Source organism: Chlamydotis macqueenii, chromosome 18 (genome assembly GCF_036417535.1).
Source record: "Chlamydotis macqueenii isolate bChlMac1 chromosome 18, bChlMac1.mat, whole genome shotgun sequence".
In the NCBI taxonomy this organism is placed as follows: Eukaryota; Metazoa; Chordata; class Aves; order Otidiformes; family Otididae; genus Chlamydotis; species Chlamydotis macqueenii.
The window spans coordinates 965,719-990,337 of NC_141573.1; the positions used below are offsets into that span (position 1 = coordinate 965,719).

Sequence of the window (24,619 nt, forward strand, 5' to 3'; positions counted from 1 at the left end):
TCCCCCTAACAGCACCTTTGCTGCGTTGAGGGAAACAGTACAGAATTGACCTTAGTAATTGGTCTGGTCTTGTTAAAGAGCATCGTGCTCAGCGCTGCTCTGTGTTCCTGCTGGGAAAGTCTTGAATATTAAAACTGCAGAGTTCTCAAGAGTTACTTGCATTTCACCTACTATAGAAGGTGGCAGCTGGTCTTGTCCCTTTTCTTGCTGATCATTCCCCATTGACCCAGCGTAGCAGGAAGATGTTGGTACGAGGTGCAATGGAGGAGGTGACAAAGAGTTTCTCTTTGCCAGTGAATAAACAGACATTGTGGTGTTCCCTTTTGTTTTTTCCCCTCATAGAAAAGGAGGAGGAAAAGAAGAAAGAAAGGTCCTTCCAGCTCTGGGCAGCAGGATTCTCTGCCTCCTGAAAGCCCAGCACCAGCTCGAACCACAGAATTGCCTGGTACATGTGCTGTTCCACAAGAAATCCAAACCCCGGGGAGTGAAGTCACCAAACCGGGTGCTGATGTATTTGCTGGTGACAGCGGAGGCACACATGAAAGTGACAGGGCATTGGGTCACTTGGGAACGGAAGCTGGAAGTCTGGAAGTGGTTGCCGAAGGCAGCCACAGCAGCGTGGGTGTGATGACCCCACCAAAGCAGAGCAGTGCGGAAAATGTGACAGCCCCACCTCCAAGCTCTGCAGCCCCAGAGGAGCAGGTGGGGGGCGGGAGTACCACAGAGTGCAGAGAAGCCGTCAGGAGTAACGTGGAAAGGGGCAGTCGTGCCCCTGACACTGGCCAGCCTCCAGAAACCAGACCAGATTCCCAGTCCTCGGGTAGCAGTGAGAAACTGGCCTCAACAGGGGAGAGAGCGAGCGTTTCCCGTGGGTTGTCTCCTGGTACGGGGGCGACTGAAAGTGAGCCTGCAGCTCCTTGTGCTGAACGTCAAAGCCAAGACACAAAGACTCCACCTGTGGTCCAAAGCTCGCAGGCTGGGAAGGATAAAGAAGACACGGGGCGGGCGGTGAGCTGTTCGACTTCCACGGTAAGCGTGTGAGTGAACTCCGGTGGGTGTTTGGCTGAGTTGGGCCGAGTTCCCCTCTGTAACTGGGCCTTGTTTGTGCTGTGCGTGAAGCTGACGAGCAGGGGGCTGGTGCTAGGGGGAGAGAGCAGGGAACACAGTGAAGGGTTCTGAGCTTTGCTCTTGTGTGTGTCGGTTCTAGCAGAGCGCTCTCACTGAGTGGTTGCTCAGTTATCCAAGGTCTGTGAGCTTGCCTCTTCTCCGGGCAGCTCTTCCGGTGAGCTCTGTTGGATCTCCTCTGATGAGGAGATCTTCATGCTTTGTAGGTGTCCATGCTCCACTCACAGACAGACCTGTTAAGGTGTAAGTTGCTGTTGCTTATATATATATATATATATATATATATACTATATATATATATATATTTTTAACACTCTGTCTTCTGGCGACTGATGACTTATTGACCTGACTTCTTGTCAGGTCAATATTTGTTGATTGAATTCCTCTTGCAGTCCATGAATTATTTTCCTTAAGCGATCGCTTCCCTAGTGAGGCATTAGTATTTCCAGAAGTATGAAGCTAGCTGGTATTACTATGATTTCTGGGTATTCCCAGGCATCTGAAGGGATATCTGTTATTTCTGCAGATGTGCTTCCGTAGTCTGCTGTTTAATTGGGCATTGCCTGTCTTCCTATCGCAGAATGAAGACACAAAGGAGAAAAAGACGACCCCGAGTGAGAAAGTGCGTGAAGTAACTGAGAAGAGAAGTCAGACTAAAGAACCTGAGGTTGCTAGAAAGGATTATGCTTCAGCTGTAAGAGACAGTCACAAGGACAAAAAGCAAGAAAGGAACCAGGAACCCGTGGATAAGATTAAAGAAAGGTGGGAACACCGCTGCTGCTCCCCGGCGTTCTCCACTTACAGGGTTTGGTGTGAGGAGGACTAGAGGACTCCAGACTGAGGCAGGGGATTGAAGCACGACGGTTAGGTCTGCGTGTATCTTGGATATGTGGAAATAGAATTGCCTTAAAACCGAGTTAAACTACTGCTCATGCAAAAGAGACCCAATATCTAACTGGGAGTTGTAGCACAGCTCATGTGCCGGGTAGTGGGGTACGCTTGGTACTTGAACCTTTTTGAGTATCTGGTGAACGAAGAAAAAGAGATTGCCCTCTTACTTCTTACTCACACAAGCAACATGTGCTTCACACGTCAATCATGCCTGCCACACACATGTGGCCAGAGCATTTCTTGCTGCCTTTAGGAACCCATTTTTCCTTTTTTTCACCGGGCTTTACACTAGGCCGCCTATGTAGCATCAGTTTGAGTGAAGTGCTGACAGAGCTTATGGGTCTTGCATCCAGTAAGCTAGTGGCTCAAGTCATATTTGTTGTGTATACATGATCTGTGCAATTTATATATTAAAAAAAAAAGTAAAAATTAAATTATCTGTTTTCTTTCTAATTCTTTCTTGTAGTTCTGTGAGACGAAGTGACGGAGTTACAGTGTATTTCCATGCAATATTGTCCAAAGACTTCAAGCTAAACCCTGAGACCGACAAAGTGTTCATCAGGGCTGGAGGCATTTCTTCCTACGCACACTGGAGGGACAACGTTTGTGAGCTGCACTGCACCAAGTGAGTATGCTCCTGAGTCACACGGGTGCAGGAGGGGTTTGGCTCTGGGGAACAGGATGCCGTGTGGTACCTCATTTAAGATGTAGGGCTGCAGCTGTATGTCCATAGGCGGGTATTGCTACAAAGGATCTTCATAGCGGAGATAACTAGTGTAAAATTTTGATCTTGAAAGAATAATTGCCATTTCTATTAAAAAAGAGTCATGCATGACAAATGAAGTACATAGATCAGCTGACATGTCCTTTTGCCTGCCTTTGTGTTTTTGTTTCCTAGGCAGCTAGAAGAACACGGATACCTCATTGAAGGCACTGTAATTCTTGCAAAAGAAAATATCAATAAACACATTCCTTACAAATATTGGGTTGTCTGTGATGGAGGGAAGTATGAGTTTATTTACAAGCGCTCAGTAGCAAATAATCATGTGAATCGCTGCTTATGCATAAGAGACAACTTGCTCAGCAATGGAGGTGAGCTTTCTGGCTGGGTCTGCGTGTTGGGATGATCTGTGGCTTTTTGGTGGGATGATCTCTGAGTTCCCATGGACTAGCAGTATTACTAGACAGCACTGTGTGAAGCTGGAAGCTTCATGGGGCAGTGGGGATGTTTCTTTGGCAGCCGAAAGAGTGAAGGCATGAGCAAATGTGTTTGTTTCTCCAATGATTGTTTTTCTGTGTTGCTTATTCTAGAGTGGCATCAGTACGATGATATTGTGTGTGCAGAGCCTTCTGTAATACAAAACATTCGGAAGATATTTTCTCTTGATAAAAACAAAGATGTGGTGAAGGGGAAGATAATAGCTGCAAATATTATGTTAGAAAATATCTTCAGCATTCTTGGAACCTGGAGTCCTGACAACCTGAGAAACTTCCTCTTCCAGCTGAGGCAGTTTTATTACGTTACCGTAAACCCATGGGTGTATGATGGCAGGGAAATGCCATGGACAGAGTTAAACTTTGGCGTACAACAGGTAATGTTTTCTTTTAACAGATCCTAGAAAACAGACATACAGTTACTAAACACAGAACTTAAAATGTAAGTTTAAACTTTAATTTTGCTGTTGACCTTGTTAGCTTAATTTTGCTTTTCCAGTCAAAAAGTTCAGGTGTGACAGAACCAGCAGGGATCCTTTTGGGGTGACTGCCACCGGCTGCCTTGGGGACTTCAGTCACACTTGTGCAGTTAGCTGCCGTTGTGAATATCCCATATCGATCAGCAGCAGAGCTGTGATGTGGTGACTTCTTACTTGAGTTTTGTGCCTGGATATTAATTTCCGAAGCCTGGCAAGTCACTCTGTCACCAACCTCTATACACTCTTCATCTTCCAGCTGCTTTTTTTTCCTAAGCAGTGATGCAGACAGGGCTTCTGGAGTCCTAAATTTCCTACCTGGCATAATTATGAAATGTAGGAGAAATGTCATGTTGTCTTTTTTTGGGGCTGAGGACTGATGTCAGAGCTGTTTCCAACTCTCTGCAGCCTCCCTCCTCCTGGGAGAGGCCACAAGATGGCATAGCCACCCAGCTGAGCAGAGCCCACGTGCGTTTCATGTCACTGCTGGTTTTCAGAAGGGTGATTTTGGTGCCACCAAGCACCACAGTGCCATGGACTCCCTGGATGTGGTTTCAGGGTAGCTTTGGGGGCTGCGGGTAAGGACAGAAACTCTCTCCTTTCGCTGGCTCCCAACCGAGCCTGAGTCCCCTGGGAAGCTGGAGTCTGCTCGCAGTGTGTGATGGTGACCTAAGGCAGAGTTCAGCGTAGAACTGCTCAGCTCACCCGTTCTCTTCCTGAGATCTGCCCTGGTCCCTTGATGCTCCTCATGGGAAGGTGCAGCAGTAGCTGAGCGGTGGGAGCTGGGAGCACAAAGAGAGGCATCAAACCATCACAGGTACTGGGGTACGACACCTGATGTTCTGGTGGTGGTCAGTACCATGTCTGCTTGGATTCAAGTGCCGCCATGGTGCTTGGGGGGGGGGTGTACAGGGCTATTGAACGTCCTCACTGTAACTGGCAGAAGGAGTGACTTCAGAAGAAAAAGACTAGTTGGGGAGCTAACGCTGTTGTTGGTTTGTTTCTTCCCTTCTTTGTCCTAGGTGAATGATTTGCTGCTGAAATACATGAGGAAAATAGCTCTTCCTTTCCTTACACCAGAAGGTGCAAAAGCATCCCAGAAGGACGTAGTGGTAAAAAGTAAACTAGCTCTGGGGCTCACCGTTCTCACAGTGGTTGAAATGCTCCAGCTGCCAGCACTGAAAAGTGATCTGGCTGATCTGTGTAGCCTCTTGTGCTTGGATGAGGTGTCACCAGAAGCCATACTGGATGAAATTAATCATATCAAAAAGGCTTTTGCAGCATTTACTAGGTATGTATGTTACTGGAACACTTACAAGGTAACTAACTGGTCTGGTTTTGCTACAAGTGTAGTGGCCTGTGATAAAGCAATAAGGAATTCAGCTCTCTAGTGTCAGGGAATCAGGAAAAAATCAGATTTGAAGGGATCTTTGGAGGTTCCAACCTCCTGCTCACAGCAGAGCTAACATCCAGGTAAGATTGCAGTCGAGTTCTGAAGAAGTCCAGGGATGAAGATTGCACAGCCTCTCTGGGGCCCTCTTACAGTCACCTAGCTTAGATGTGACCGATGTTTTATGTTTGTCCAAACAGGATTTCCCTTATTGCAGCTTGGCGCTGTTGCCAGAGTAGTAGATTGAGTTAAAACTGTTACCTTCTCTTTATACATAAAATTCTTATTTGTGGTCCTTTTCTGTCAAGCAGTTTCTAGCTTCTTACCTGTTTGCTATTCATACTTAAAAACTCCAGTGACCAGGATCATCATGCATTTACTCCTTTCAGTTTACGTGATGCCATGTTTTGATTCTCCGTATCTCCTGTGACGTGCATCATTGCACATGTCTTTTGTTGCTGTTTCCTCAGAGTGCCTGCTTATTAGACTGCTACCTAGCTGCTTATCTGGCACTTGAATTTCTAGTTTTTCACGTGCACAGCTGCAGCTATTAAATTTCACTGGAGACCTTGGTAGTACGTCAGCCCGACCAAGGAGGCTGAGAAGGCTGAGCCTTAAACTTTTACCGTATACACTCTTCAGGAAAGATAAGACTGAGCCAGAAGTTATTTGAAGGTGCACAAGTGAGATTGAGATGTAGCCTTCCCTCCTCCCCCACCCCCTGGACATTCAAGCTGTTCTGTATTGTACTGTGTGTGTTTGTCTTAGTTTTGGTTTTCTTTTTTTTTTTTTTCTTAGTTTGAAGGTTCACCTGACAAACTTGTGCCAGATATGCATTGATGAGCAAGTAGCCCAGTGGGTGTGGATCCTTCCTCTTCTGCGTTTCTTTGCTCCTTGGCAGTATGACTACGTGCCAATGGAAGAAGATACCTGGGCGGGGCTCGAAGGGCTTCCATTTGCTGAAACAAGGAAGAAGAAAGAGATGTGAGTTTTCCAAAATTATTAGTTATATCTGGTGCCTTGACGTTGTAGCTGGTGGTGCTCACCTTTAGATCTTTATTTTCTAACTCTTGTTTTTAGGAAATAAGAAGCGTAGCATGTTGATGGCGGATATGTGGGGTATATGAACACAGACATGTTGGTTGCTCATAGATATGGTGTATAGCAAAACTGTGCACTGTGTTACCTTTCAGATGCAAACAACCCTTGGTTCTGCAGGCTGTGGAGCAGCTTGCGTGGTTGGTGGTGCCTGCTGTGAGTTAAAGCAGCTCATGGTATATTGTGCAGAATCTGAGCAAGACTTGGAGTTTATTTTCCTTGAGTGCTTCTGCTCAGTAGTTTGACACTGCTTCTCTAATTACTGGGTCTTGAGGTCTTCTACCGATCTTCAGCTGTAAATGAAAAAAGCACAGGACTGAGAATAAGGGCCCTCTGTGGGCTGAACAAGCTTTTAGCATTTTGTACCTTGGAAATTTGAAGATTTTGTTTTGTCTTCCATCCAGGGGGATCCTACTGCAACTAATGAAAGAGAAGAAATACTTGATGGAACTTGATAGGTCTCTGGTCAAGTCCTGGATCTGTGTGCTGCCCCTGGATAGTCTGGCTGAATTTATAGAAGACTTCTCCAGCGGTTTGTTAGCTACTCTTCAAGGTGTTTGTTACAGATTAGAGACCATTGACCTTTCGTGGAGCAGTTCTAAGGTTTGTCTTCTGGCAGCTTTATCCAGCTAAAGGATAAAGGCTGAAATTGAGCTTGTAGTGTGCCTTTTAGCAGAACTGACTGTCACTAAGGGAATGTGGTTGGTAGCAAGTCAGAGCACAAAGAGCTTAAAATTAAGCTAAAAGCACAAATAGATGCTGTGAAGTAGGAGACTCCTAAGAGGAGCTGAGAGCCTGTACCAAAAAGTGTTGTTGGCATTGATGAGAGAAAGGTCTGCTTGTCTGGATTTGCTCTTTGTCACTGATGGCAAATGTTTCAATGCTGAGATCCTTAGGTGGCTGCCAGAAACTATTTTTTTTTTTTTTTTTTTTTTGCACACCTCTTGGGGGTTTGGGCAACGTGGTGCTGGTTTGAGAGATTTTCCTGCCTGTTGTCAAAACACTTGTATTTGTGTGAAGACAACAGGAACTTACATTGCAACTGATAATAATGCATTTGAGACCCCTAAGTGATAAGAATTGTAGGCCTTGTTTGTACAAATAATAGCCACCTGTATGTTGACTCTGACATCCAGCACATAATCTTTGCAATTTTATAGCATATTTATAAAAGCATTGGAGAAGCCATGGAAGAATATGGAATTCCCTGTTTCACAGAGTTCCCTCAGCTAATGAGAAACCAGTCTGTAAAATTCCTTCCACAGTTTAATATTTCTGTCTTTTCGTTCTTAGGTAGTAGAGAATCTTCTAAAGACGCTGCTGTGTAGCTTGGATGAGAAACAGACCAGGTAACTGAGGTGCACTTCTGTGAGAGCGTCATCCTTTTTGTTCACACCATGCCTGTGGGGTGGGCTCATGCTTGTAGCTGGAATGTGTGCTGACATCTGTGTGAATAAAAGAATCGTGTATTTCTATCGCTCTGTCAGATAGCAGTTTTTTTTTTTTTTTTTAAATCCATCCGAGGAAGGGATGGTTAGTTACCACACTGCATTGAATTTGGTGGAGTGTTGTAGTTGTTTGGTTTTTTTTTTTCCCTTTGAGCAGAAAATAAATTATTCCTCTTTATTCCTGCCCTTCAGAGCTCTGGAAGCTCGCTCTTGGCAGTCCTGCTTGGACTGTTGCCTCAAGCTGCACAAGAGGGCCTGCAAGGTGGCGAGGCGGGTGGAGTGGTTCACGATTCCTGCCACTTCTGCCACAATTGTTTCGAAGATTGCCGAACTTCAGGCCACAGCAGTGAGTACCCAGGAACCATTCACGGGTTAATATGAGCAAGGTGTATCTAGAAGTATTACAAATATGGTACAACAAGCTGGTTTTAGATCATATCCATTCTCAGTTTAGACAACTTAATACTTTACGTTAACCAGGATTGTGGTACTTCCAAAAAGTTGTGAAATAATTTAATGATTTTGATTCTTTTTTATGGAAAACAAGGTCAAGTGCCTAGGTTGGCTGTCGTGGGTTTTGTTTTATGTCTGGGTTTTTTTTCCCTTTAAACATATGTTGTCTGTACTTCCTGGAATAAGTGTTTTTAAGGGCAAACTATTTGTAAGCACTGCATTTTCCCAGCCTCCCTCTGTCCTTTATTCAGGTAGTTGTGGGTCTCTGTTGCTGGCCATGTTTGTGCATTTGATGCATTTAGGCCTTCTCTTTTAGAAATATTTATTTAAGTCAGTTGTATGTTGCTCTCCTGCTTGAACTGTATTTTTTTGTTTGGTTTTTTTTTCCCTTCTCCTGTGCATGCGGCAGGTTCCAAGAGATGCTGTGCAGGAAGTTCCAGTGGTAAAAGTATTCAGTGAAGCTCTGAGAGACACTCAAACCTGGTTCAGGAATGCTTTAAACCAGAAGTTATTGAAAGAACACCTGGAGCTTGTGACTTTCACTTTTTATTCAGAACTTAAGGTTTGTCATCGTCTAATAATATGAATAAAAAGGTGTTTTACCATAGATTAACCATATAGTCTTGAGTCTAATGGCTCTCTTCTGGCAACGGTACCTGCTGTGACTGGATAAGGAATGAGATGGGGACAGGCAGTTCAGACGAAAGCTGAGAAGCTGCATTGTTTTAAACATTATTGGGCTGAAAAGCAAAGGGCTATCACTGGTGCTGCTCAACTCACCTTATTTTTCATTTTTCTCAGCTGTTCCAAGAGGCATTGCTGGGATGAGGAGCTGCCCCTTGATGGTGTTTAGCTGGAGCTGTTGTCTTGCTCGCCCTGTATGTCTTACTGGCTGTCCTTCAGGGCTTCCAGCAAGCAAAGCACAGAGCAGCTCCTCACAGACTAACTCTGGTCCCAGTCCTCCCTGGAACAGTTTCCAGCATCAAGGTGGAAGTAGTTAATCCAGATGTCTCCTTTAGCAACTGGAACATTTTGACACTGTTTGGGCTTAGGAGCTGCCTTTTGCAGCTCTGAGTGCTCTTTTTCTTCTGGATGGAAACATCTGAAAGGACTGCGGACTGCCTGAAGGCTCTCCTCAGCATACTTCATTTAATTTCCTTATTTGAATGTTAAATCTCAACAGTTAGTGTTTTGAGTTTGTTTGCTTCTCACATGCAGGCCTGGGATGAATTTGTGAAGATCAGCTTTCCAGACGAACAGTTCACTGAGAAGTGGAAGAAGACTTTACTTGCAGATCTGGAGAGGAGAATTCAGGAGGTAGGGGGGACTACGGGCAGTCGCTGCGTGCCAGTGGGCCAGGTTCAGAGCAGATAGGTAGTCTTCTGCTGTGCTTAGAGCGTAGCTTCTAGAGCCTGAATGGGCATGTGAAAACACTGTGGCTTGCTCATAAAAATTGCCATTGCTGTTGTAAACCGTGTTCTGAAGGCTTAAAAATTGGACATGAAACTGTACCGCGCTGTGTTCTTGGCATCAGAGGCTCCAGCAGCCTGCTAGCCTGGCTGCAGCGCTGCTTTGTTTCTAGCAGTGACTGATGTCCTGGTGCTTTAGAGGAAATTGCACGTTTTGAGCAGTTACCACCCCTGTAGTTTTAAGAAACAGTGGGTGCAAAGTAAGCACCCAAGGACTTACGGAGGCAAAGTTGGTGCTTGTCTCTTTTCATTGTGCAGGAATTGTGTTGTCCAGGCTCTCAAACGCAGATGCTGTGTAGGTCCCTTCTAAATTGAACTTGTATATCTTCTCAACTCCTTTCTACATCAGTTGCAAAATGCTTTAAGCCATTGCTTTTTGTGCTGTAATCAGGAAACAAGTATTTCCTGGCGTGAGCTTGGCTTGGAGAGATGCACATTAACTAATCATGCATTTTAGACTGAAACAATCTGAAATATTTTTCCAAGCGTTTATTTGTGTTTCATCTCTCTTCCAGGCCCTGATAAATGGGCTGACACTTGGCTCCTCTGGGAAACTTAAATTTTTAGACTTAGATTCTTTTACTGTGTTAATAATAGCAGCACTCCATGCTTTCAGAAGAAACACTTTGGAAACTTTTAAGTTGATAAGAAATCTCCCTTTTGCCCCACAGGAGCCCCCAGTTAACCAAATCTTAGCCTACTGCTGTCAGCACAGCCGACTTACACACCTTGACCCTTCCATTGACTGGTGTTTCTGTAACTGTGCCACAGAGGCGGTAACCGCGGCTTGCCAGGTATTGTATTGTCCCTCCGGGCAGGAAAAGTTGCATAGACTAGGGATGTGCATTGTGGTGGAGAGTTGCACATTCAGTCTCTTATTGCTTGAGTTGCTGTGCGTTGTTTAAGATTGTTAAACCAACAAAAAAAAAAAAACCCAAACGTTGAGAAGAAATCAGGAAATTAGGATCCACTTGAAGAGTCCATGAAAAATACTTGTAACGCTTTTGCCATCATGGCTTCTGGTGTCAGTTGTATCACACGGCTTTTATGGACTATGTCTCAGCACGGGAAGTGTGACTTCTTGACCTCAGTGCCTGATCCCAAGACAAAGATAAATGCAGTGTAATCCAAAACACTGATGCCTTCCTCCCCTCTGTCTTGTATGCCTTGTGCAGACCCAGAGCAATCTCCTTGAGAAGATACCTTTCAGCAACATGGGCCAGTTCAGCCATCTCGTATCAACTATTATTGTGAAGTCGTGGCCAGTCAAGAGTGGGCAGTCTGAGGATAATTTTGATGAGGTTTTGCACCACATGCTTACGTGGCCTGACATGAAACTTATGTTTGGCTTTAATGGTATGTCTGTTATATTTATAGGAGTCTGTGAGAAGCTGTTCTCTGCCTTGCCTCTCCCACTTTGCAGAACAGCAAACAAATACATAAAATCTGTCCTGCTTTGTTTTATTCCCTATCTCAAAGCTGGAGGTATTCAGCCTGGCTAAGGGTGAGCGAGCTAGTGTTCCTCTTGGGCTAATCCACTGCAGTCACTTCAGGATTTGTACCAGACTGCTGAACCTATGTGGATTTGTAGAACATAACTTTTTTTCTCAGGAGTTCTAAGAAGTTATTGCTACACAAAAATGTAAAAGTGTATGTCGTGTGAATGGATTAAAATGGCTTGTGTTTCCTCCACAGGTTTTGGGTACAGGCTCTCCGTGGGAAGGTTTCTGAATTGCTAGAACTGAGATACTAGCTGTTTCTCTTTGAAAAAACACGAGGGGTTGGAGGGTGGTGTGATGAGTTCACAGGCTTTTGGGTAGGGATTCGAATGGGAAATCGAAGGGCTCTGTAGTGCAACACTGAGTAGTTACAGATTCTGCCTAGTTTTTGTGATGCAGGGCTGATCTGGGTTTTACCTGCTTTGGTTTTGAAACAGGAACAAACAGAAAGCTCCTCGAAAAACTTACAGATGAAGCAAAGAATGTAATGGCCACAGCAGACTCTGTGTTTATGAGCGTCGCCGATGCCATCCGGAAAGGGTCTATCCTTGTGAAACATCTGGAAGAGATTTTCCAGCATGAAAAGCAGTTCACCTGTATCTGGGAGATAAGTAAGAGCACCATTCAAAGGTGGCTTGTGGCATCACTGTAGTGATCGATGGCCTGCTCTGTTAACCTACTTTAGTGATTCGTAATGCTAATAAGGTGCTGCCCTTGTCCATCCTTTATACGGAGCTCCTGGCTCCACTTTGTGTTGTCCGCATTTCACTGTGGTGTTTGGCTCTGTAATCCCAAAGCTGAGTTATGGGTGCAGGGGGTGGGACGTGTCTGCCTTGTGACTACAGGTGAGTTTTCTTTCAGAGCACCAGCAGCTGGTATATGAAGACAGAGAACTATCCCAGAGAGAACTGAAAGAATTGCTGCAGAGGAGGCGCGAAGAAGTGACGCTTCTCAGAAAAGAGCAGAAAGCAGTAGGAACCTTTCTGAGCATGTGTAGGAAGGTGCAGGCGTCTGTGAAAGGTAGTGTTCTGGGGGGTAATTTGAAAGTGGCAGCTCCAGAAAAAACATAACTTTCTTTGAAAACAACTAGGCTTTGTAAACAGATTTTATTCTAAACCACAGCAAGGGTGAGGAGGGGTGGGGAAAGTAAACCTAGAGCATTTTGTCACCGAAATTGGGAATCAAACTCCTTAACACCAACGTAGCATTAAGAAGCAGGCATTCTTTATTGCAGCACAGGATGCGCGGGGCATCGCTCCACCTAGCGTGCGTGTCGGTCTGAAAACCCAGATGGCATATATTCAGTAATTTCATACATAATCATCAGCAGTTCCCAGAATGTTGATACATAATCGTCAGTTTTCCTAGAAATCGTTACCATGTGCCCCACCCACTTGCACATGCTCAGTCTTTTGAGTCGAGGGTTGTCTGGTGGTCCCGGGGGTCGTCAGAGCATCCCCTTCTCAAATCTGCTGGTTGAACCTTCCTTAAAATCTCCATCTGTGGTCTTGAGAACAGGTCATGGGTGTCCTTGATCTTCTCTGCCTCCGAAGGACTGGCTCAGGGCTTGTTTTACACTCCATCCTTGAGGCCTACCTTTGTTCTACCATCCCTCTTAGTCACCCCAGATATGCTAACTTTCAACAAACAGAATAATAAATTTTCCTGACAATCCTAAAATCAGTTCTCTCTAAGGATTAATAGATGACATGAAATCTAGCCTGTGTGACTGCAGTTATATGGAGAGCAAAACCTGCCTAATATTTCTACAATTTTCAAAAATTGTATTGTTCTAAAATTATATTGCCTAATCATTTTATGTCAGATAACAATGTGAGGGATCAAATGAGCGCGTATGCCTCAAACGATGTTTGTAGGGGTCCACATGACCAATGGCATTTTGCGACTTGGCGGATTAGATGGAGTAAGCTGGACACGGGCTGGGCAGCTGATCCGTGACCTCTCTCTCTGTTTTAAAGTGGATGTAGGTGAAGTGGAATTTCAACACTTGGAAGATCTTGGCTCAAAAAGACTAAATACAGTTGTGAGTGTGGGAAAGAGACCCCTACAGACCTACTACAGCTTGAGCCCAAAGCTGAAAGAATTTGCCCAGAAAATGCACGTTTTTAAGGACAGCCTGATCTTCCAGCAGTTCTGGGAGGAAGCAGCGTGGAAGGCAAGAGGGGAGTATGAAAGTTCAGAAGAGGAGGAGGAGGAGGAAGAGGAGGACATTGTTCCTGCACTGGACCTTGATAATATTTTCAGGAGTATAATCTCCCCTTGTTTTGTGAGCTATGAAAGGTTATATGATGATCTCAGATCTGGAAGTCTCACGCTTTCTGCAGTTGATAAAATTTTTCGGGAATTCACAAATCATCCTGAAGATATCAAAGCTGAATTAAATACCATATGTAAGCTTAGTCCTGGAGAAGACAGAGACTGGATTGATCAGCGATTTCAGCAGATCCAGCAATACCATGAAATGCATTTAACTTTTGATGCTGCAAAGATCATTGCCAATGTCAAAGAAAGTTTAAACCTCTCTGGTGACTTCAGTATCCTGGAAAACTTGTTGGACATAGTAAGTATCCACTTCAGCTCTGTACTGCCAGGGTGTTGGCTAGAAAGCTTGGGTAAATCTGAACCTTCCCACAAGTCTATCCCAGTCTGTCAAGAGCCGTTCCCTGTCCCAAAATGCTTATTTGAGATAAAAACTTCAGTGTTCAAACAAAGTGGTTTTGTGTAGTCTTTCTTAAAAGAAGATGGTATTGCCCTGTTTGGGGTGTGGCTTTGCAGAGGGCTTTCCTTTACTTGCTAGAGAGCAGGTTGTATTTCTGATTTCCAGACTGAATGTTTGTATCACTTGCTTTGTAGACAGAAAAGCTTGAATCATACAAGACACAAAAGCTGGACTCCATCAGCCCTGAGCTTATGTGTGCCAAGAGACTGCTGCAGGGGATCACTGTGAACCGTCGTGGGTGTCTGAGGGAGCTAGCCCAGCAGAAGGAGTTTGTCTGCTGGGTCAGAGAAGCACTCAAAGGTGTGTACTGCTCACCTAGGAATTGGGCAGGTAGTACTGGAAGGGATGCCAGTTTGCGTAGGGGCAGGAGGAATGCTGCATCCCTGGCCCATCTGCTTTATGCCTTCACTGCTTCTGGTATTCGTAGTTACAAGCATCTCTTAATGGGTTTTGGTGTGGAATGCTATGACATAGTCCCTTCAAACATGTTCATGCCACTGTAGTCTCATGCAGCACCCAGTACCTACCGTGCCTGATAGCTGGGCTTGATTTGCAGGGCTGTAATAGCTGATACTGTTCAGTTCAGACCAGTTGTTTACGAGAACAGAGGCCGTCCGTTTAACAGGATGGCAACGGTCTGGTTAGTTGTGTGTCTGCCAGCTCAACTGTCTTACACACGCAGGGGCACACACCCTTTGCATTGCTTCCATCCTGGCTGTGAATCCGCTGTTCACGGCACCACGGAGAAAAGCCAGGGCCGAGGAGGCCACGGGTGTGGATGAGCCACCTAGTAAAGTTTTGCTGGCAGGACGGGAGGAGGGAAGTTGCACAGGAGATGCTGTTCAAAGGCATGGTTTCTGCATCTCTTGTAAAAGGTGGTGATGTGGAATTGCATGAAAGCTGCCTCATTTGTTGTTCATTCATGTGTTTATCTCATTTAAGATATAAATGAGCTGAAGGTATTTGTAGACTTGGCATCCATCTCTGCTGGGGAGAATGACATGGATGTGGACCGCGTGGCGTGTTTCCATGACACTGTGCATGGCTACTCTTCCCTGCTCTATGAGCTTAGGCCAGAGTCAGGGTTTCAGGACTTTGTGCACTGCTTGGACAAGCTGTGGCGAGCCCTGGACAGTGATGAGAATCTTCCCAAGAAACTGGTGAGTTTTGCTGGAGCAGGTCCTCTCTGCATTCTCTGGTGTTTCTGCCTTCCAGGAGTGACTGGAAGATTGACTGCCCAGGGCAAATTGCACTTGTGTGGGGACGTCACAGCAACTCTTGTTATTGGAAGGAAAATATCTTATGTTTCTGTGGCACAAAAGTTCCCTGCAGCGACTGGTGTAGTGTGGATTTCTCCAGAGTACTGCTGAGGCTTTCAAGTGTGACATGGTGTAGCTTCGCTCTTGCAAGAGTTTGAAGGATGGTGCAAAAGTGGGAAGGCAGATGGCTGAGAACTGTCTTATTCTTTGCAGCAGGGCATGTCTCTATAGCAAGAGGCATTGAAGCACTGTGGGCTCTGTTCAGCTCCCATGGTGTTGGTAAAGAACAGCTGTACAGAAAGATCAGGCTGTGGCCAGCGTTCACTCCTTTCTTCCTTCCCCATCCTGAAACTCTTATGCCGGCCCAAGCTGTTTGTCCTCAAGACAGATGTAATCCTGGAAAGAAGTGCCAAGTCAGAGTGATCAGGGCAATGCCATGTCTTCTCTTCCCATAGCGTGCTTCAGCTCAACACTTAGAGTGGCTGAAAACAGTGAAAGAGAGCCATGGGTCTGTGGAGCTGTCGTCACTGTCGCTGGCAGCCGCCATCAACAGCAGAGGAATATATGTTCTCAGAGCACCAAGCGATGGCCAGAAGGTGAGCCTGTTTGGCTTTCCCTCCCCTCCTGCAGACAACACTGCTGGCATGTCGGTAACTGTCAGAAATGTGCTGTAGCTCTTCTCCCGCTCTGCGGAGTTCCTTTTAGGGGGCTGCTCCCTCCTAAGGGCTCCCCTGGCTGGGCAATAACACTGCTTCAGGAGTAGAACCTCAGTGCGCGTCGGTGCTAATGACTTATTCTCTGGCAGGTTTCTTTGGACAACGTCCTGCGCTTCACTCTCCCGGGGAGCTCTGGGGATAACGAGGCATCACGGAAATACTCTCTGGCAGAGCTCCGTGAACTGCAGAACAAACTGATGCTCATGTCGACAAAGGGAGAGCAAGGCTTGGAGGTGGAAAAGTTCTCTGAGGTCAGATTTCAAACCCAGTGTGTTACTGATGTTGAGACTGGGGTTGGATTTTGCCTTGAATGTCAGCTTTTAAGACTGGTTTACAGCTGAGTTGCTGGGCATGGCTGGTAGCAGGCAGAGGGTTGTTCCTACCTCTTTGGTTCCCTGTTAAGGTGGAACTAAGCTGGAGACTGGACAGTGGACTGATACCCTCATCCTCTGGCTGCACTAGGGATGCTCCTGGCTGGGACGGTTGCTGTGCTTTTATAGCAAGCTGGGGATTCCTTACTGGCTTCTTGGGGATACCTCTGTTAAAAAGCCACAGTGTCTTTTATTCCTGTACAAGGCCTGACACAGCTGGCTGGGGACCAAAGCCTTTATTTTCATTGAAAGTCTTTCCTGTGCTTTCATGACCGGGACTTGTCTTAGTAAATCAGCTTAGATTTTTTTTTTTTTAATTCTCTCCTCTACCCTCCCACAGATCTTTTCCAATGTCCAAAGACTTGCACAGGCCTTTATAGACCTTTATTCAGCTGGGAACATGCTCTTCCGCTCCTGGCTTGCCCATGTGTATTGTTCACCCAGAAGAGAATCGTGTGTTCTTATAGACTTCTCTGTGGGACCGATCCCAGTGCTAGAAGGGCAAGGAGATATGACAACTGTGCTTCTAGGCCTCTGCAAAACGATGGAGAGTTTCCTGGAGAGTTGGAAAAGTTTCATGTATGAAAAACGATTCCAGCATTTCTACCTGAACTACTACACTGCTGAGCAGCTGGTCTATTTGTGCACAGAACTGGGACAGGAGATGCCCAGCCAGGACGCCCTGATGATGCTTTCATTCCTAAAACACAACTGCACCAAGCAGGATGTCCTGAGAGCCTCCAGGAGCGAGGTGCCTCCCAGCTCAAGGAAGGCTATTTCTGACTTCCAAGTGATGCTGGATGGGGAGAAGGACCTGACTGCACAGCTGGAGTGCATCTGGGAGTGCTACATGAGCAACATGGGCTCCTTCCTTCCGAACTGCCTGGATATTGATACGCTTGGTGAGTGGCTGAAGAATCTGGCCAGCTGGGAGAGAGAGCATGTCACACGAGACTTTCCACAGGATCTTCTGTGTGTTGGTCAGCCCAACCTCATCACGTGCCCTCGCTCTGAGGTGCTCACGTCCGCTCTGGCTATTTACATGAACAGCCCCAACCAGCCCCTTCCCACTTTCGATGAAGTTCTCCTGTGCACTCCTCAGACCACTTCTGAGCAAGTGGGGCTCTTCCTCAGGAGATGCCTCATTCCGTGTGGCAGAGAAGAGAAAATTTACACCATGCTGTATGCAGATGAGCTGAGTTATGATGTCAGCTGCAGAGCAGAGGAGCTGTTCCAGCACCTGCAGCACTACAAAAACACCTATCGCCTAGTCATTCTGTGCAACTGCGAGAGGGAGCACAGCTACATCCCGTCTGTCTTCAGCCAGTACAAAGCGCACATGATACCCCAGAGGCCGCTAGCTGAAATCCAGCAATACCTTCAGCAGCACTTCAGAGTTGCTCAGCCTTCAAACTCAGCTGCCTCTGTGTTCAAGGAAAACATGTGTGTTGGGATTGTGTCCTCCAAAAGAGCTGGCGTGGGTAAGATGTCACATGCAAAGCGGGGTCTGCTGAATGTTAAAATCTGGAGTGGGATTCACCTTGCCAAATTTTCTGTCCAGTTCATAAGCATCTAGTCAAAAAGAATGATTCAGACTACAGTCAGCGGAGTGAGGCGGAAGCTGTAAGGACAGCTCATCCTGAGACAGGCATCTCTAAAGATGGTTCATCTTGTTAACCTGACACCTGTCTCTTTCTGCTGACTTAGATAATTAACGTAAACTAGATAGCTCCTGCTGGATAAGATGAATCTGACCTCCTGAGGTCAAAGTATGCCTGCAGGAAAATGTATGTGAGAGGGGCAGGGGTTGTAAAGCCTGCCTGTTTTCCTTGCACAGGAGATGATTTTTGGCTGTCTCTTAATGCAAAAAGCTGGAGGGCATTAAGTGAAACTACTTGGCAGGCTGAGAAGCAAACAGAAGAAGGTGGTTCTTTAAACAGTGCTCAGTTAAACTGTGGAATGCAGAGCTTTACACAGGCTTAGGAAGTTATTAGATGTAGTCCTAAGAGAAACATCCATCAAGGGCTATTAAACACAAAGATGCTGTCTCTAACACCGGAGCTCCCGAGCTGCAAATCACTGAAAAAATACTGGGAGGGAGCTGCTGTGTCAGCTGTGTGCTTACCCTGTTCCTTAGCTGTTGTCCCTGCTAGAGACTGGTAGTCCAGTAAGTGCTTTGGCTGTCCAGCTGTGCGTGTTTCTTCTGTAAACTTTGAGTCTGAAGTACTCCTAGTGCCTGCATCAGACCTTGCTCTTTCCTTGCCACAGCTGTTCTTGGGCTTTGATAGAGTACCACCCCAACGGAAAAGGCCAGGCTCAAAAGGAAAAGTGTGCTACATTATTTTCCAGGGATTAGTGGGGAAAATCCAAAACAGTTTTGGTAACAAATTGCATCCTTTGTCAAACTTCAGAAATCCAGGGCAGCTCTTGGGCGTTATCTGTGAATGGCTGTTACCCTAGCTTCAGTCTGGAAAGCTGTACAAACCCTTTTTCGTTGCATTATGAACCCTTCATACTGTTGAGGTTGGGTTTGGGGCTTTCAAAAAGTTGGAAGAGACAGCTTTACCCAGACACCCATAACTGGGAAGCAGTTGTGGAGCGGACCTACCACAGCCAGCTCCGGCACTACATACAGCTGAGAGCGTGATGGTGTGTAGCTGGGGACGTGAGACAGCCTTTCCATTCCCGTGTTAGTCTGGGGAACAGCAGACGCGGACTACAGCCAGCCGCAAACACCACACCCAAGTCATTAGCATTGCCTGAGCACTAGCAAAATTAGTTTCTACAGGATAAGATAGCAAACTTGAAGGTGCTTTTATATTTGGCAACAACCATTTTTTTTTCTCCCCATGTTTTGACTTAGAAACAAGCACATAGAATAGATTCAAGTTATAATAAAAAGTAAAGCCTTTCTCAGGTAGTCTGAGCAGAACAAGCCGTGTAGATAATGACAGCCAGCAGCAGCAGCAGCTTTGGTTCTAGATTGCAGCTGCTCTAACCAGATTTAGGCTTCCTTCTTCTGGAATGTCTTTTAGGAAGGTTCAGAGGCCTCAGATGATAGGGTACTTAAGCATTGGGCTTCCTTCTTTCTATCATGACTGTAATAGGATGTATTCAATGCTGATGGCTTTAATTCTTTTGGTGTCTTTTCTGGTAACAGGGAAATCTCTGTATGTGAAGAGGCTACATGAGAGACTGCAAGCAGAGCAGCCTGACTATACAAAACTTTTGAAAACCATCAGACTAATTGAACCAGAAGTGGATGAAGATAAAGTGCTAAAATCTCTTCTGCCTTTTCTGAAGAGAAAACACCAGAGAAAGCCCATGATATTCCATTTTGATATCACCTCTTCAGTAAGTATATCCCTCCCACAGGTGCCTTGTCCTAGACGTTCTGTGTGGATCCTTGCAGAAGTTGTTTCTTTAAAGCTTTTGTTTTAGTAAGCCACGTCACTAGGATGTGTTTTCTAATTGTTGTGTCAGTGAGTAGCATAAAGAACTCTTTACCATCAAGGTGTTTGAACTCCGGAACAGGTTGCCCACAGAAGCTGTAGAGTCTCCAGCCCTGGTGATACTAAACACCTGACAGGACGTGGTCTTGGGCAACCTGGTGTAGGGGGGCTTTGAGCAGGGGGGGTTGGACAGGGTGATCTCCAGAGATCCCTTCTACCCTCGGCTGTTCTGTGATTCTGGAAGTTATGAGTAAATCAAGAGGAAATGCATTTGTGTCTTTTCTTGTGACAGGTACAAAGTGGAATTCCGGAGTTTCTGTTCAAGCTGTTAGTTTTGCAGTATCTGACAGATAGTAATGGGAATATGTGGCTGCGACAGAAGTGCCATTTGTATATCATTGAAATTCTTGAGGTGTCACCAGCGCCAAAGAAAACAGCAAGACATGTATGTACACAGCAATACTTGATTTCTTTGAATTTCTCAGTCATTCGGCACATACGTTTGTATATAACTGCACGTGAATTGTAAAGACTGTAACTGTAAACATAGCATAGCAGTTCCTGCTTGTGTTAGGGTGTACTGTGCATCTCCCTTACCAAGTAGTGTCCCTGGTGTTGTACGAAGTGCTGTTAAAACTAGATAGTAAATGATACCTGTTGTGGTTTTCCTGAGCTGGTAGTTTCTGAAGGCCTCACTGGCCCCACTGTAACACTTGCAGGAAATGTAAAAATGCAAAATCTAATCTTTGTCATGTTACTTTGCGTGTTTGAAAGTACTAGGATGTTTATATGCGGCTGTAAGAACAGAGTGTAGAAGTGATGGGGATAAATAACAGTGTCTTGGGTTTAGTTTTCTCTTTCCTCGAGGTAGCACTGAGAAGGATCTGGAGGTAACAGAAGACTCATGTTACAGGAAGACGATTGTAGGAGGAAATAGGATGAATTGTTTTGATGCACTTTTAAGTGGAAGAAGTGATGCACAGGGGGGAAAAAGTCATGGTTGTATAGCTAGCTGCTGTTATTTAGTAAGGTCTCTGATTTTTGGGCAAGAATACTGTTAAGAACAGATTAAATAAACTGAAGAAGATCAGGGCTGCAGCTTTGTGATGACACATTTTCTTTTCCTCTACTCCAGATTTCATCCAGCCAGAAGTATAATTTCTTTGACGTGTTCCCTAAAGTAATGTGCAAGTCTCCCAAGGAAGTACTAGAAATGGAGACACTTGGGAACCAGTCTGGGGATGTTTCAGACCCAGGGATGGACGAGGAGGAATTCTGCAGTGAGGCTTTCCAGAGACCTTTCCAGTATCTGAAAAGATTTGACCAGGGGTACAATCTGGACACATTCTGTTATGAAGCGCACTCTGTGGAAGGGAGCCCGGCAGAATGCCTGCAGCAGTTCCTCCTGCACTGCGGGGTCACAGATCCCTCCTGGTCAGAACTCCGAAACTTCACATGGTTTCTTAATGTCCAGTTGAAAGATTGTGAAGCTTCTGTCTTTTGCAACCCTGACTTTGTCCAGGACACTTTGCAAGGTTTCAAAAACTTTGTTGTTACCTTCATGATTTTAATGGCAAGGGATTTTGCAACACCCTCCCTAAACATTTCTGATCAAAGTTCAGGAAGGCAGTCCTTCAACCTGGAGAATGTTGCAGAAGAAGATCTTCTTCCTTTCCGCATTCGGAAAAAATGGGAGTCTGAGCCTCATCCATATTTGTTTTTCAATGAAGATCGTGTGTCCATGACATTCATTGGTTTCCACTTTCAGCCCAATAGCCATGGTGGTGTCGATGCCATTAATCCTTTGAATGGTAACATCATCAAGAGAAATGTCATGACCTCACAGTTGTACAATGGCTTGTTACTCCAACGAGTTCCCTTCAATATACCATTTGATCAGTTGCCTCGTCATGAGAAGCTAGAGAAGCTTTGCATGGTTCTGGGATTTTCCTGGGTAACAGACCCTGATGAGACATATGAACTCACAACAGATAATGTGCTAAAAATCTTGGCTATCGAGATGCGATTCAGGTGCAACATCCCAGTTGTCATCATGGGAGAAACAGGCTGTGGGAAAACCCGACTTATAAAGTTTCTGTGCCAGTTACGCAGAAGCTATGTAGAGGTAGAGAACATGAAGCTTGTAAAAGTTCATGGAGGTACTACTGCAGAGATGATCTATGCTAGGATCAGAGAAGCAGAAGCCCTTGCTAAAACCAATAAGGAGCAGCACGGCTTGGACACAGTCCTCTTTTTTGATGAAGCCAACACAACGGAGGCTGTAAGCAGCATCAAGGAAGTTCTGTGTGACCACACAGTACAGGGGAAGCCTTTGGTCTCTTGCTCTGGCTTGCAGATCATAGCAGCTTGCAACCCTTATCGCAAGCACTCTCCAAAGATGATTCAACGCCTGGAATTAGCTGGATTGGGCTACCGTGTCAAAGCAGATGAGACAAAGGATAAGCTTGGATCTATTCCACTGAGACAGCTTGTGTACCGGGTCCACGCGCTCCCACCCAGCATGATCCCATTAGTGTGGGATTTTGGGCAGCTGAACGACTTAACTGAAAAAATGTACATACAGCAGATTGTGCAGAGGGTTACTGAGCACGTCCCCATGACGCAGTTTGAGGCGGAGGTAATTACAGAAGTGCTCTTTGCTTCCCAGCAATACATGAGGCGGAGGGACGACGAGTGCAGCTTCGTCAGCCTGCGGGATGTGGAACGCTGCATGGAAGTTTTCAAGTGGTTTCACGAGCGCAGTAACCTACTGCTGAGAGAGCTGGAGAGGTACCTTGCCAAGAAGAGAGCTTCAAAGAGCACTGTTGAGAGAAACAGCGTTATCTGGTCCTTAGTGCTGGCAGTCGGGGTCTGCTACCACGCGTCCTTGGAAAAGAAGGAGGCATATAGGAGTGCTATCAGCCAGGTCCTTCCAAAACCTTATGATACCCAGAAAAAGATTCTGGAAGAAATCTCCCTGATGCAGGAGTTATTCCTGAGTGGTGTGCACCTCCGAGATACCATAGCAAGAAACTTGGCCTTGAAGGAAAATGTCTTTATGATGGTCATCTGCATTGAGTTGAAAATCCCTCTTTTTCTTGTTGGGAAGCCTGGGAGCTCCAAATCCCTTGCGAAAACCATTGTGGCTGATGCTATGCAGGGCCAAGCAGCTCATTCAGATTTGTTCAAGGACCTGAAGCAGATCCATCTAGTGTCTTTTCAGTGCAGCCCTCTCTCCACTCCAGAGGGAATCATAAGCACTTTCAAGCACTGTGCTCGATTCCAGGAAGGAAAGAACTTGGAGGAGTATGTTTCAGTGGTGGTTTTGGATGAGATTGGGCTGGCAGAAGACTCTCCCAAAATGCCCTTGAAGACTTTGCATCCGCTTTTGGAAGATGGCTGCATAGATGATGTCCCCCTTCCTCACAAAAAGGTTGGCTTCATCGGGATTTCCAACTGGGCTTTGGACCCCGCTAAAATGAATCGAGGCATTTTTGTCTCGCGTGGTGACCCCAGCAAAGAAGAGCTCATAGAAAGTGCGAAGGGGATTTGTGGCTCAGCACAAGGCGCTTTGCAGAAGGTTGAACCGTATTTTTGTCGCTTTGCAGATGCATATGAAAACATTTGCAAGGCCCAAGACAGGGAGTTCTTTGGCCTGCGGGACTACTACAGCCTCATAAAGATGTTTTTTGCCTTAGCTAAAAGCTCCAAAAGTGAGCCGACATCTCAAGACATAGCTGAAGTTGTTCTTCGTAACTTCGGTGGCAAAGATGATGTCAATGCCTTGAAAATATTCACCTCACAGTTACCAGAAAAAGGAGAAATACATGCTCGTGATATCAGTACAGTTGAGCTGATACGACAAAACATTTACAGCGCTGGTCAGGATGGTGATTGCAGGTACCTGCTTGTTTTGACTGAGAATTACGCAGCACTGCAGATCCTCCAGCAAGCTTTTTTTACTGCCCGACAACAGCCAGAAGTTATCTTTGGCTCCAGTTTCCCTAAGGACCAAGAGTATACCCAGATATGCAGGAACATCAACCGTGTGAAGGTCTGCATGGAAACTGGCCAGATGGTTGTGCTCCTCAACTTGCAAAACCTTTATGAAAGCCTCTATGATGCCCTCAATCAATACTACGTGTACCTTGCTGGCCAGAAGTATGTTGACTTGGGACTGGGCACGCACCGAGTGAAGTGCCGAGTGCATCCGAAGTTCCGTTTGATAGTCATCGAGGAGAAAGATGTGGTATATAAGCATTTTCCCATCCCACTGATCAACAGGCTGGAAAAGCACTACCTGGATATCAGTACTGTCCTGGACAAGGGGCAAAGGGAAACCGTGGAAATGCTGAAGAAGTGGGTGCATGAGTTCACTGCAGTCAGTACAGAAGAGCACTTCATAAGCAACCAGAAATACAGCCCTTCTGATGTGTTTGTAGGCTACCACTCCAACACCTGCGCCTCGGTGGTCCTGCAGACCACGGAAAGGCTGAAGCCGCTGTGTCCTCCTAATGAACTCATGTCCTGCGTGAAGAGAGACGCCCAGCTGGCACTGCTGAACTGCGCCACTCCGGACTCCGTCATCCGCTTCTGCAACTCGGTGCGTGTGTTCATGGCAGATTCTCTGGCCAATGTATATTTCAAGCAGCAACAACACACGTCCTTTGCAGACTTCCTCCGAGCTCACGTCCACGTGGGGGCTGGGTACCAAACGGCCTTTACAGAGGTGAGTCAGAGTCCTCTCAAAACTCTCCGCACTTCCACTGAGATTTCTAGTTTCCGCTGCTAGGGCTGCGTTACGGCTGCACCCAAGTAAACCTGAAGACAGCCTTGCCACTTGGTGCCCAGATGTGCAGGGCTGGGTGTTTCAGCAAGCGTGTTCTTGCACCCTGAAGAACCGAATACCCCTGCTACGTGTAAAGCAGGGTGTGATGCTCCCTGGCAAGCAGGGGTTTTTGGGCAGCTGATGCATTTCTTTACTTTGAAAGTAGTTCTGTCTCCACATGCGCAGCCA

General features: G+C 45.9%; 1 protein-coding gene across 2 annotated transcripts in view; it reads left to right on the top strand.

Annotated features, from left to right (window-relative positions):
* RNF213 (ring finger protein 213) overlaps positions 1-24,619 on the top strand; it is a 49,499-nt gene that overhangs the window by 560 nt on the left and 24,320 nt on the right. For both annotated transcript variants that reach the window (XM_086762670.1, XM_086762671.1), the window contains exons 2-26: positions 343-1,029; positions 1,706-1,887; positions 2,483-2,641; positions 2,915-3,108; positions 3,328-3,608; positions 4,730-4,998; positions 5,896-6,081; positions 6,600-6,798; positions 7,489-7,544; positions 7,836-7,989; positions 8,506-8,658; positions 9,315-9,413; positions 10,237-10,359; positions 10,741-10,921; positions 11,502-11,675; positions 11,926-12,084; positions 13,044-13,645; positions 13,939-14,104; positions 14,747-14,964; positions 15,519-15,659; positions 15,869-16,030; positions 16,491-17,631; positions 19,311-19,504; positions 19,895-20,047; positions 20,738-24,331. In XM_086762670.1, the coding sequence (XP_086618796.1) occupies positions 343-1,029; positions 1,706-1,887; positions 2,483-2,641; positions 2,915-3,108; positions 3,328-3,608; positions 4,730-4,998; positions 5,896-6,081; positions 6,600-6,798; positions 7,489-7,544; positions 7,836-7,989; positions 8,506-8,658; positions 9,315-9,413; positions 10,237-10,359; positions 10,741-10,921; positions 11,502-11,675; positions 11,926-12,084; positions 13,044-13,645; positions 13,939-14,104; positions 14,747-14,964; positions 15,519-15,659; positions 15,869-16,030; positions 16,491-17,631; positions 19,311-19,504; positions 19,895-20,047; positions 20,738-24,331 (9,627 nt within the window). The remainder of the gene's footprint in view (positions 1-342; positions 1,030-1,705; positions 1,888-2,482; positions 2,642-2,914; positions 3,109-3,327; positions 3,609-4,729; positions 4,999-5,895; positions 6,082-6,599; positions 6,799-7,488; positions 7,545-7,835; positions 7,990-8,505; positions 8,659-9,314; positions 9,414-10,236; positions 10,360-10,740; positions 10,922-11,501; positions 11,676-11,925; positions 12,085-13,043; positions 13,646-13,938; positions 14,105-14,746; positions 14,965-15,518; positions 15,660-15,868; positions 16,031-16,490; positions 17,632-19,310; positions 19,505-19,894; positions 20,048-20,737; positions 24,332-24,619) is intronic.